At 42.9% G+C, this 13,763-nt stretch overlaps 1 protein-coding gene across 1 annotated transcript in view; it reads left to right on the top strand.

The window, feature by feature from the left end:
* LOC145357251 (calcium-binding protein 8) overlaps positions 1–4,101 on the top strand; it is a 330,782-nt gene extending 326,681 nt beyond the window's left edge. Inside the window, exon 6 of the mRNA XM_080210426.1 lies at positions 3,044–4,101. Coding sequence (XP_080066552.1) covers positions 3,044–3,171 — 128 coding nt within the window. The 3' untranslated portion in view covers positions 3,172–4,101. The remainder of the gene's footprint in view (positions 1–3,043) is intronic.
* The last annotated feature ends 9,662 nt before the right edge of the window (positions 4,102–13,763 follow it).

Raw genomic sequence — 13,763 nt, 5'->3', positions numbered from 1 at the left:
GAGAGTGCAGAATGTAGTGTTACAGTCATAGCTAAAGTGTAGAGAAAGATCAAATTAATACAAGGTAAGTCCATTCAAAGCCTGATGGCAGCAGGGAAGAAACTGTTCGAGTCGATTGGCACGTAACCTCAGAGTTTTGTATCTTTTTCCTGATGGAAGGAGGTAGAAAAGAGAATGTCCAGAGTGCGTGGCATCCTTAATTATGCTGGCTGTTTTGCTGAGGCAGTGGGAAGTGTAGACAGAGTCAATGGATGGGAGGCTAGTTTGTGTGACTGACAGTTTAGTCATTTAAACCTCCTTCTCTGCTCACCTTTCTCCCACCACACTATTGCTTTACTTTCTCATTATAACCCCAAACTCCAGGATCTTTTATTTATGAACTGGTCTTTCGCATAGTGTACCCTTCAATGAATTAATTTATATAATATGTTATTTCACGGGGAGGTGATGACCTAGTGATATTATCGCTAGACTATTAATCCAGACAGAAGCTCAGCTAACGTTCTGGGGACCCGGGTTCGTATCCTGCCATGGCAGATGATGGAATTTGAATTCAATTCAAAAGAAATCTGGTGTTAAGAATCTATGATGACCATGAAATCATTGCCGACTGTTGGTAAAAACCCATCTGTTTCACAAATGTCCTTTAGGAAAGGAAATCTGCTAAATTTACTTGGTCTGGTCTACATGTGACTCCAGCGCCTCAGCAATGTGGTTGATTCTCAATTGCCCTCAGGCAACTAAACGGACAATAAATGCTAGTCAGCCAGTGACACATGTCCCATGAACAAATAAAAAAATGAGGAATGCTGGATTGCAACAACATTCCTAATGATACTGTCTTTTCACGTCTGCTGCACATTTCTGCCTTATCATTGGTTAAGAAGGAAGAGGAAATCATGCTCCTTTTTGTGCTGAAGATAAGTGGAACCTGGTACCCTTTGGGTGACAATACATTGACTTGATGGATATCAGCTCTGCAAGTCCCGAACTAAAATTAAATACCACTCTATTTATTTGTAACGTCCTTTTTCTGTAATAAGCCAGGATTTGTGTCTATTTTACAACAAAATAAAATACAATGCTCCTCCAACCCAGACACAGATTTAGTAAAATCAATGTCTATTCCTGTTTTAATAAACCTATTCCTTCTTATTAAATGGAGTCAGAAATTGACACTTCTTGAAAACCATGGTCTCTGTTTAAAATCATAGAATCCCTACAGTGCAGAATGAGGCCATTTGGCCCATCTCTCCAGTACCAACAACAATCCCACACTGGTCCCATCCCCTGTAATCCCACATATATACCTACCAATCCCCTTGACACTAAGGAGCAATTTACCATGGCCAATCCACCTAACCCATGCATCTTTGGAGTGTGGAAACAAACCGGAGGTCAGTGTTTAAGAAAGTTAATAGATTTGGATTGGGGAGCAATTCAAGTGGACTTTCTGGGTAGCCATTATTGTAGTTAATTGTAAACGTTCCGCACTGTTCCCTTTCTTGCTCTGTGTTTTAATGTTTCATTAAAATTGTGTTATTGAAATCATTTACAACAAGACTGATCCTTTCCTCATCAGGTTGCACTTCTTTCCTCACAATTTTCTCACCACATTTGTCCCTATTTATTTGGCATGAAGTTTTGCCGTATTAGTTTCTCTCCCTCAATAGAGCCAAACACACAAACTGAATGGCTTCTGTGTGGTACGTGAGGGTTTGGAATGGGTAGGACAAGTGAGTCTGGTTTCTTTTCCTTGTCAATGTTTTTATCAACTTCCTGCTCAGGGTGTTGGGTCCAGGCACATGCTGGTACTTCACCAAGAGACCATTCTTCATGGCAGACCCAGTGAGCATTGGCAGGCTATTTCAACCATAAATTATCATAATCATGCCAATGTCCACATTTGACATGCATGTCAGAATCATCAGATCATTATTTTGAGCAAAGCTGATTCTCCTCATTCTGACCTTCCAAGTCAGCAGGAAGTTTGGTCCCCAATGCACTGTGCAGAGTTTGCACAGTCTCCCTGTGTCTGCATGGGTTTCCTCCAGGTGCTTTGGTTTCCTCCCATAGTCCAAAGATGTGCAGATTAGGTGGATTGGCCATGCTAAATTGCCCCTTAGTGTCCCAAGATGCGCAGATTAGGTGGATTAGCGATGGTAAATGTGTAGGGTGATGGGGATAGGGTGGGCCTGGGTAAAATGCTCTGTTGGAGAGATGGTGCAGACTTGATGGGCTGAATGACCTCCTTCTGCACTGTTGGGATTCTATGGGGTTCTATGCACTGGGTTAGACCAGTGCAGAAATGGGGTGATCCTTCTGGTCTCTACAGACTAAGTTCTCTACAGCTGGACTGTGCGCTAGCAATGTGATTCACTCTAGGTGTAACTGCTTTCTCTAAAGGAACATTATTACTATTTGTAACTTAGTGTTGAAGTACAAAAGCCATTGGAGAACAACTGCTCCAGCTGATGACTTTGGTGCTGTCTTCTGACACTGGTGGAATAAACTGGATTCTTCACTTAAGCCCACTCTGTACCAAAAAGGATTGAGTGCAAATATGTGTTTTTTTCTTTATTCATTCGTGGCACATGGGTGTCGCTGGCTGGCCAGCATTTATTGTCAATCTCCAGTTGCCCAAGGACAGTCGATAGTTACCCACAGTGCTGTGTGGCTCTGGAGTCACAGGTAAGCCAGACCAGGTAAGGATGGCAGATTTCCTTTCTTAAAGGATATTCGTGAACAAGGTGGGGTTTTCCTGACAATCAATAACAGTTTCATGGTCATCAGTAGATTCTCAATTCCAGATATTTTTCATTGAATTCAAATCCCCCCCATTTGCCATGATGGGATTCGAACCTGTGTCCTCAGAACATGAGCTGAGTTTCTGGATTAATAGTCAAGCGACAATACCACTAGGCCATCACCTCCCCGCACAAACCTGCAGCTTTACTGACGCTGTGTTTATGTTGAAAACATGGCGTGTACCTCGTCTGGCCTAAAATATTGACTTTACAGTTTTATTCTTTCCTTTCGACAGTGCATTCGCAAAAGAAGAACAGACAGACATGCGTGAGGAAGAGCCTGATCTGCGCGTTTGGTGTGGCTTTCATCATCAGTGTCATGTTGATCGCAGCGAATCAGATTCTCAGGAATGGCATGGAGTAGCTTCCTAACCAACCAGCCGCCTGTTGGCATGAACTGGTCACGTATGACTCTCATTTCAGTGGGTGCACTACAATGGACTCCTGGTGAAGGAACACAGGGTGATGTAAATAAGAGTAGAATATATTTCTACCAGAGAACATGGAGCCCAAAATGGAAGTGATTCTTTTTAGGTTCACACAATTAGAATCCCATACACAAGGGATTTTTTTTTTAAAAAAAGGGCTGAATTATTAAAGGCTGCTTTTTATAACGTGACTGAGTACTGAAGTTCTGAATTACAGCTATGACTGCTAGCAACAACATGAGGGAGATAGAATGAATGATGATGATTTTGGATTTCCTTTTCTCCATCTGCTAATGTTAGTGAAACATTTGGCTTAACTCCAAACACTAATACTGATGTTGCTTTCCAACATTAGTCGGCAGAGGAAGACCAGACTCTGGAGGTTAACTTTTGTTAAGTGAGGGGTACTCAGTGAATCACTATCGGTTACACGTTCATTATTAGCGAATTATCACCAGGAGAAGTAGATCCTTCCCCAGCTTCTGGTGCTGTGGAGTCCACCCTGTTTGCGTTGACAAAGCCATAGATTCATGAACACGTAAGCACTGAAATAGCAGTTTGAGATTTCAATTGTACCTGTTTGACCAATGCTGATTAAACATAGAACTTAGAACAGGACAGTACAGGAACAGGCCTTTTGGCCCACAATGTTGTGCCAAACATGATGCCAAATTAAATGAATCCCTTCTGCCTACCTTTCATCCATATCCTTCTATTCCTTGCATATTCATGTGCTTATCTAAAAGCCCCTTAAACCATCCCCATCACAACTGCCTCCACCACCATACCTGGTGGCACGTTCCAGACACCTACTGCTCTCTGTGTAAAAAAAACGTGCCCCTCACATTTCCTTTGAACTTTCCCCCTCTAACCAGACTAACACTGGCCTCTGCTGGTGCAGAGTGGACAGCCTAATAATGGCTAAAAATAAAGATTAACTCAAAAAGGAGAGTTTATCTTTTAACCGTCTGCTGCAGTGCCAGTAGAATCCAGTGATCCTGGTGTTTCCACCAACATCAACATTCCCTGATTTACTTCACAGTGCTACGAATTACATCAGTGTTGTCATCAGTGACACAGCTAAGGAAAATTGCTTTCAAGTGTTCCTGATTAGAAGTAAACCTCCAGGGATACTAGGGAAGTATTAGTATTAACATTACTCATATACGTATTTATTGTATTAATCATCAAATACTCATTCATTCGTGTACAGATTGTCTGGTTTTGGCTTTTACCAGTCCTACCACTCCTTATTCTTCACCAATTACCAGCTTACCTATTTCAACAACTTCACTGTTTCACATTGCTGCCTTACACTCGCCCTTCTTGTTCATCACTGATTGATTTCTGTCTCTCACACACTGTTCCTCTCTGTTCTCTCTTTCTGAATTGCTGCTGCCTCTCATTGCTTTCTCTCACTCCCCTGTTGTCCCATGGCTGTTCTTCAGTGTTCTCCTGGGTTAATGAGGGCATTTGGTGGAGCATAACAGACGCATGGGATGAGTAGCTGGTCCTTCACTTTGTTTGCCCATCCTAAGCCACGTGACTCTTGGAATGTCTTTTATTATTTGTTTGAAGTTGAAACCTCCCTTCCTGTGGACGCAAGTGTGTAGGCCAGTAAGATATGGTGAGCCCAACTTAGGTGTTGCAAAAGTGGGCATATTATTGAACACAGCCTAGTTTTTCACCTGTTTAAGACACAGGTCTGTCACCTGGGACACTCTTTCAGCTCATTTTGCTGATTTAACATTTTTGAAACACAATAGGAACCAAAATACAAATCTGTCAACCGTACATTCATCAGGATGGAGGAAATGAAATATGACAGATTAGTGATTTTGCAAAAATGTAAAAAAATACAGAACCATAAAAATAAAACAACATCTGGACAACTTTGGCATTTTACAATTCACAAACTCAAATCAACAAAAACCGTTGTCAGACAGGGCCAACCCCACACTTCTCCCGCCCTAACTCCGAGTGTGAAATGTTTACAATGGTGCCTTCAGTTTTGCCTGAAGTGGATTTGAAAAGTGAATATCAGGGAACATTGGAAAGGGTCTCAATTGCGCTCTGTGCTTGTCATTGTCAAATCAGCCCCGCACAGCCCACTGAATAGCTGTGAAACGCAGATGCGGTGCTCTGCTGCAGGGTGCTGAGCTGCCCTGCTCTGTCATCCTCAAAAGGAACTTGCCATAGGAAGAAAGTGGCCACACTGGGAGCTAAATCAATGTCTTGGTGAAGTGCTCCACCTAGTGAGCAGCTGAGGATAAACACAGCTCATTCCTGACTCATGGACACCTGCAGTAGCTCTGGGACTGAAATGTGCAATCATTTTGCTTGGGAGGTGACTAATCAACTGCATGCCTTGATTTACAAACATTTCTTCATGGGATTGGGGGGGGGGGGGGGGGGGGGGCAGCATTTATTGCCAATCCCCCCGAGAGCATTTAAGAGTCAAACACATTCCGAAGTCACATATTAGGTCAAATCAGGTAAGGGCAACAGGCTTCCCTAAAGGACAATAGCGAACCAGATGGGTTTTAACGACAGTGTATCCATGATCATCATTAGATGTTTAATTCCAGATTTTTTATTGAAATCAAATCCAGGTCCCCTGAGCACCAGTCCAGTAACAATACCTCTGCCTCCATCACAAGTCAATTAAAATGCCAAAAGCAGATATCTTCATTACTGTATATTAAAACAGAACAAGGGTTGGATGACCTTGTTTCCCTCTTTTTCCAAATGTGCCACTTTTAGCTTCCAAACTCCACCCATGCCCCGTCATTCGCACAGACATGCATCCCAGGAATGTGCTGACATTATTCCATGAAGAGCCATTGAAAGAGGTGTAAAATGGCCAACAAGCTCTAAATCGTCAGCACTGGCAATTGCTCACAAGCCTCGTAGTTTATCAATGTATAAACTTGATGTGCAAAAGCAGGAGACTTTAAAATATAATGGTTGACTGCTGCAATAATGGTGATCTAGCACCTTCAGTAAAGGGATGCAATTAGTCTTCACCTCTCAAGCTGGACTCACTTGAGGTGCGGTCAGAAAATAAGATACCTTGGGACCATTTGTTTGACGCCATAACAAACACACAGCACCGCACTAGTGCCACTTATAAAAGAAGCAGAGAAGACTAGAAATGTTCAGCAGGTCCATATTCTCAAAGTACACATATAGGTTCCTTAATCACATTTGTGGAGAACCTTCCTTAAATTTAATACTCCCTTGAACTATTTTAATCATAACACCACCACAAGTTGTAAACTATCTTTCCAAGAGAGATTTTGATGCAGTGATCATTTGGAAAAACTACACAACAACTAGTGAAGGTGCAATAAGGTCATAAGGATGAAGCCCCAATTTTTGTGTCCAAGTTTGGCAAAAATATACAAAATGAAATTCTTTAAAGCCTTCCCTTTCCCTCCCAAAGCAGCCAACTTTACAGCCTGGATATTAATTAAGGACGGTATATAGTTGGGAAGGTGGAGTTTCAGAGGCTATGGAGTCTTAACTATGCAACGTCTGCCTTAACAGGGTCTCTGCACTGCTGTCAGTCTGATTGGCGCACTTGGTTTCCAGTAGGGTAGGGAACACTCTGGAATAGGCCACAGGGCCAGATAGATCCAAGACCCCAGGGGAAAAGGGATAGAGGCTATGGGTGGCTAGCAGTGGTAGGATTCTCACTTGATTCTTGTTTCAGGGCAGCATGGTGGCACAATGGTTAGCACTCCTGCCTCACAGTGCGAGGGACCTGGGTTCGATGGAGTTTGGGTGGAGTTTGCATTTTCTGCATGGGTTTCCTCCAGGTGCTCCGGTTTCCTCCCACAGTCCAAAAGACGTGCTGGTTAGGTGCAATTGCCATGCTAAGTTCTCCCTGAACAGGTGCTGGATTGTGGTGACTACGAGATTTACACAGTAACTTCATTGCAGTGTTAATGTAAGCCTACTTGTGACACTAATAAATAAACTTTAACTTCAATGATGTTCCTTCTCCTGAAGTTCAGTTATATCTGCCCTCTCCAGCTGTAAACTGTATTGATAAGGGCTGAGCCTTGGGCCTCTCTGACCTGTGTGCCTCAGTAACACACTAAGCAACAGATCTACAGCTTAGTGAATGGGGAGCTCTAAATAGGTTACCTTTAATAGACTCCTCAGAGGCAAGAAAAGATGTAAATGTATCTGAGTTGAGAGGAAATGTGCTGCACCTAACCAGCACGTCTTTTGGATCATGGGAGGAAACTGGAGCACCCAGAGGAACCCATGCAGACACGGGGAGAACATGCATACTCCACCCAAGCCAGGAATCGAACGCGAGTCCCTGGCACTGCTGAACGTCATATATGGAGGGACCAGTGTAACATTGCATTCTGATTTATGAACACTGCACATATGTCATGCATGGTGCGTCGTTCCATTCTCATCTACCCATTAGTTACTTCTCACCAAAAGAGTATTAATTTTGTCACTGTGTTGATGTGGACCATCACTGCATTATCTTACCAATTGTTTCATAGAAGCTGGTATTACCCAAACACTGAGTGATGCACGTTATTATTGTGGCACCTATTGCATTACACTATTTGAAATGTAGCAAAAAAAAACTCATCACTGTGAACTGAAGGTGGACTTTCATGTGTAGACCATCGATTCTGAGCTCCACAGTTCTCCAGAATGACTATAATTCAGAACTTCTGTGTGTCAGGATAGTTACAAAGTACTTCATTGTTTCGGTAAAAGAGAACTACAGGACAAACTAACGTACAATTACTGTAAATATTAAGTATATAGTAAATTTTGGCATGCTTTAATAAATGAATAACATGAGAAAATACTATTTATCGATTCTAACTTATATCCACATTCTCATAGCTACCAAAGTTTACCCCAATTTAATCACATACCTCTTGTAATGTGCAATTCCATCACTTTGAGCAATGAAAACATTTGTCTACTTCCCTTCAGTGTGGCCTGTTTCACTACAAGGCCTCTTCCAGTAAGAAAACAGTTAAAGCAACAACATTTATATTCTAATTTTGAAGTAAAATTTAAATTATTTTTGTATTATTTTGGATATGCTGCAGTCTCGCGATTGTAAAAGCTACATGTTCTTTACCAATGAATGAAGATAGCCATGCTTGTCCATGTTATAACCCATAGCGTTTTTCTTTTGTTTCGTTTTCTCCAACCCTCTCGCCTGTGACTGTACAACACAACAGCAAAGATGTTGTGTTACACAGATCTTGGGGCGGCGCGGTAACACAGTGGTTACACTACTGCTTCACGGCACCAGAGATCCAGGTTCGATTTGGTTTTGGGTGACTGTGTGGAGTTTGCACATTCTCCCCGTGTCTGCGTGGATTTCCTCCGGGTGCTTCAGTTTCCCCCCCACAGTCCAAAAGGTGTGTGGGTTAGTGTGCTTGGCCATGATAAATTGCCCCTAAATTATACATAACTAGGGTAAATATATGGGGTTACAGGGATAGGCCCAGGTTGGGATTGTTGTCAGTGCCGGCTCGATGGGCTGGATGACCTCTTTCTGAACTATAGGAATTCTATGATGTGCAGGTTAGGGTGAATTGACCATGATAGATGGGGGATTAGCAGGGTAAATACGTGGGGTTACATTGATAGGGCCTAGCTGCAATTGTTGTCAGTACAGGCTCGATGGGTTGAATGGCCTTTTCTGCACTGTAAGGATTCTATGACTAACAGGGAGAATTTCCATGGATGATTCTCCCCATGTCAATTCGGTGGAAACATCCAGTGTGTTTACAAATTGGGAGGACTCACCCGATACCCCACCCCAGCAAAAGAAGACAGTCAGCCCCACGACATCTTACTTCCTTTTTTCTCCTCCAAAGCATAGTCGCACCAAGCAGCCGGAACTCGTGCAGAGTAGTTTCTGTGACGAGGTGAAAGTGGCCCTCAGGAGGGCCAAAGTGGTTCGTTCAGAAAGCCGGTGACAAAAACTGAATATGATTTTGCGGCTCAGCACAGTAAGTTACACTTCCCATGCCTTTAGATCAGGTTTGACGCCCAGCTGTCTCACACGCTCAAAGGTTTCTCTCCTGAGTTTCACCCAGTCGCAGTGGCACCACTAGGTAACATCAGTTGTTGAATTGTAATTGGCGATAGAAAAAAAGTAAGTATAATTCCACTGCTCCAGTCCAGCTGTCTCACAGCTATTTGTTTTGGTGAATGGGTGAAGGGCAGGTTATTGATTCTTCATTGCTGTACCATTTTCAGTGACAGAGCCGGTGCTAAGATACAGAGCCAACACCTCGTATGGTGCCTCCACCCACCGCTTGTACCAAATATTGAGCAGTGCAAAACATTGGAATGTAGGTAACCCACAGGATTGCCAGCCATCCAGAATGTTCCCTGCAGTCAACATGACTTAAAAATCAACTTCCTGGATACTTTAGGAGTTCCAAAAAAAAAAAAATTGCTTTTTTAAGTTTAGATTTAAATAAATGGAGCCAATAGGTCATATAATCAATATTCTGATCTAGAGATGGCCATGTTACTGCCCTTCTGGAATCTCCTCACTGGTCCACAGGACAACTTCAGGAGGCCACCCAGTAACTGAGTACAATCATAGAATCCTTACAGTGCAGAAGGAAGCCATTCGGCCCAACAAGTCTGCACCAACCACAATCCCACCCAGGCCCCATCCCCATAACCCCATGCATTTACCCTAGTTAGTCCCGCTAACACTAAGGGGCAATTTAGTATGGCCAATCCACCTAACCCGCACATCTCTGGACTATGGGAGGAAACCCACGCACACACAGGACAACATGCAGACTCCGCAAAGACTGTAACCCAAGCCGGGAATCGAACTCGGGTATCTGGCATTGTGAGGCAGCAGTGCTAATCGCTGTGCCACCATGGTCCAGTTTAAGATAGCCTCCCCTGGAGCTGGCGCCAAATTACTTATCGGACCAGTGTTAAGGAAAAGTCTTAACTATGTTGCTGGGGGACAGACTAGATCTTTGGCAAGTTCAATACTGAGCTCATATAATTTAATGGAAGGGGTGTGTTGCACCATCAAAACTAGGACGTGGTCCTGTGATCAAATCATCAATGAGGATAGAGTCTTGCCTGTATTCATAGGAGATATGAAGGGAGAAGCCGGGTTACCACTGTTGAGTAACTCCAGTAGTTGGAGGTTTGGGAATAATGACAGAAGCAGAAGCTGCAGAGATGGGCTTTCATGGGTATCACAGGGGCCATTTTGGCTTTGTGCAATAATATGAAACGGGTGATTTTGAAGTAATCCTCTTTACATCGCTCCCTATTTTCAATTCGACTGAAGTCAGCCGATATTATACAATGGAGAGACTGTAACGCATGCAGCTGACTGGTTGGCAGAGTATGGCACAAAGTCCAAAATCCACCTCCCACTGTGTGCCCCTTGCTACGAGCACCCCATTTATAGTGGAGCGACAAGTTTATACAGGAACTCTGAATTTGTGACAACCAGTATTAAACGTTTGAGGTATGTAAGCTGTAAGCTGATTTTGTCCATCTGGTTAAGACTGATGGAAATAAAAATTCTTACTATTGACAACGAGCTGGGTTGCACGACAAGAGATTGAAAGCAGATTGGTGTGACTGGCTGATGTAACAGAAAAGCGTGTGGGCTTTCAGTGCACCGGGTCAGTGTGCAACCTGAATTGGAGCAATCCTCAGTAACAAACCTCGCAAGACAGGATTCAGGTCAGGCTTTGCTGACTTCAGGCCTCATCAGCAGCTGCCGTGTAAATCGAGTCTGCAAGCATGTGTTCAGCCCTGCTTAGACAGCCTATTAATCTGAAATTATCCGCAGCCCTTCAAAAAAATATAGAAAACTGAAAAAAATGTAGAATAATGTATGCAATTGGTTTCACCAGGAAATATCACTTCTCTCCCAGCAGACTATGCATGTCTCTCTATATTACTATCACATATGCTCCAGAGGATTCAAAAGCACTTGTAGACCGAATTAATTATGTCTTTTCAGAAGCAAAATGTCTTTCTGTGTACAGTCATTTTGAGAACATACTGATAGACCTAATTGTTATTTGAATTGACCTGCTGAGCATGCCAACTATATTGTACAAATCTGTAAAACAAATTTGTTTATGCATTTGTTCATTTTTTTTATTTTTACTAATATTTCTCAGGGTTTTGTCAAATTATTTATGTTAATAAAATATTCAGAAGCTTAATTTGTGTTCCAGATTGTTTGGAATTATTAAATCATTTTGTACACACACAAATAAGCTTTAGTGTTTTTTTTCCCTTCTGGTGAGTTTTGTCAATGTTATTCCAACACTGAGGTTGCACATATATTATGTATTTACATCTGTGCATACTTTTCTTTTTGTCCAATTTCTCTCCTCCTTTGTAGAATTTGGCCAATTTTCATGCGGGGACTTTGACTGTAAATGGGTTGTTCGGTTATGATGGGACATCACGATGACCCCCAATCCAGGCCTCATCCGATGCCTGTGGACATCAGTTGAAATGGTCAGAATTCTACCAACCCTCTGGAGACAGGTTTCGGGGCCGAAGACCTGGTCAGTGTCGGGAGGCAAGACTGATGGCCATGACATTACCTGCTGTTCACGACATGCTCCTGCTGCAGTGAGGTTGAAGAATTTGTCAAATCATCAGCAAACTCTCTGTTTGCTGCAGCAGGAAAAATCCTGCCAGCGTGAATGGTGGTAAGATTCTGGCCATCGAGATCTTCCCATTAACGCAGTCAACAGCGGTAATGGCAAGAGTACGGCTGCCTGCCAGTTGGAGGTGGACGGTTAATTAAAGGTACTTCGTAAGCCTGGTAATAGCTACTCTTTGCCCTATTGGCATTTGACCAACACCAGAAAGGCACCTCATCAAGGCAGCCTCCCTGCGACTTCACAACAATGGGGAGTTCCCTTCCTTCCTGTCTGCCCCATGGTCCATGGAGAGGTTCACCTCCCCACCATGACCCCGAAACCACTGCTGGTAAGTTCAACCCTTCAGCCACCTGCTTGGTCCCGCCACATCATTATTCTCATGTCAGCCTTTCAATGGTGTGTCCATATGGAGGCACCCTCCAGGGGCCAAAATATATATTTTTTTCCTCACAGGCTCTTCAAGATTTTTTTGCAGTTTACTTTGAGTATTTCAGAGGCTACTGTTTCATTCCCACAAACTCCTTTTTAGAGAACACAGCCACAAGGTATAATTACCTTGGGTATTTGTGTTGCATTTTCTTTTCGTATTTCCTTCCTTCTTAGAAGCTTACAAAATTCTAACAGGGTTAGACAGGATAGATTAAGAAACAATGTTCCTGATGGTGGGGGAATCCAGAACTAAGGGGGTCATAGTTTGAGGATATGGGGGGGTAAACATTTTAGGACTGAGGTGAGGAGAAATTTCTTCACCCAGAATAATGTGAATGTGTGGAATTCACTATCACAGAACGTAGTTGAGGCCAAAACATTGTCTGATTTCAAGATGTAGTTAGATATAGCTCTTAGGGCTAAAGGGACCAAGGGACATGGGGGGAAGGAGGGATCAGGATATTGAATTTGATGATCAGTCACAATCAAAATAAATGGCAGAGCAGACTCGAAGGGCTGAATGGCCCACTCCTGCTTCTAGTTTCTATGTTTAAGATTAGGTAGCACAAATATGAATGACTGTGTATGTATTATTAAATCTTTTAACTAGGAATTTGCTGAAACCCTCACTCATGCTTTCATTGCCTCTAGGTTTGATGATTCCTACACAATCTTGGTTAATTCTGTCCTTATTAATCTTGAGGTTGTCCGAAACTCCACTCTTTCTGCCTTAACTAGCACCAAGTTCTGTTCCTCTACCATCCTTGTACTCACTGACGCCCAATAAAATGAAGTCTTGATTGTAAATGTTTTATCCACATGTCCAAACCCCACCAGAGCCTCACCCTTTCCCATCACCCCCAACTTCACCAGCCTCCAAAATACCTTAGCCTGCTCTGAGCCCCCAATTTTAATTGCTCCACCATTGGTGACAATGCCTTCAATTTCCTATACACCAAGCTCTGGGATACCCTCCCTACATCTCACTGCTCCTTAACCTCACTTCCCTCCTCTCAGACACTTATTTCAGCAAGTTCTTTGGTTATTTGACCTACTGGACAGGATGTAGCGGCTACGCTTGCACAAAAATCCCACCCAAAGTCAACTGACCTTTTTGTGTGGTCAGCTCCCCACCCGCTCCGATTCTCATGGCGGGCAGGACAGGAAAATTTCCCCGCCATCTCCTTAGGTGGCTCAGTGTCATACTCTGTTTTAAAATTAACATTTTAAATATATGAAATGTTCCCATGAAGCAGCTTGGAATATTTCATTATATTAAAAGTGCAATAAAAATTTAAGTTGCAATTTCATTTACTCAGATTTAAGTGCCATTTTGGAGCGATTTTACTATTTTGATTCTAAGTGCTGAATCTGGCCACAATTCAGGTCTGACTGGGAAACCTGTTCTCAGGCACCCC

This window comes from Carcharhinus amblyrhynchos, chromosome 23 (genome assembly GCF_965287045.1).
Source record: "Carcharhinus amblyrhynchos chromosome 23, sCarAmb.v2.hapA, whole genome shotgun sequence".
In the NCBI taxonomy this organism is placed as follows: domain Eukaryota; kingdom Metazoa; phylum Chordata; class Chondrichthyes; order Carcharhiniformes; family Carcharhinidae; genus Carcharhinus; species Carcharhinus amblyrhynchos.
Note: the sequence above shows the minus strand (reverse complement) of the source record. Positions and strands in the feature narration are given on the sequence as shown.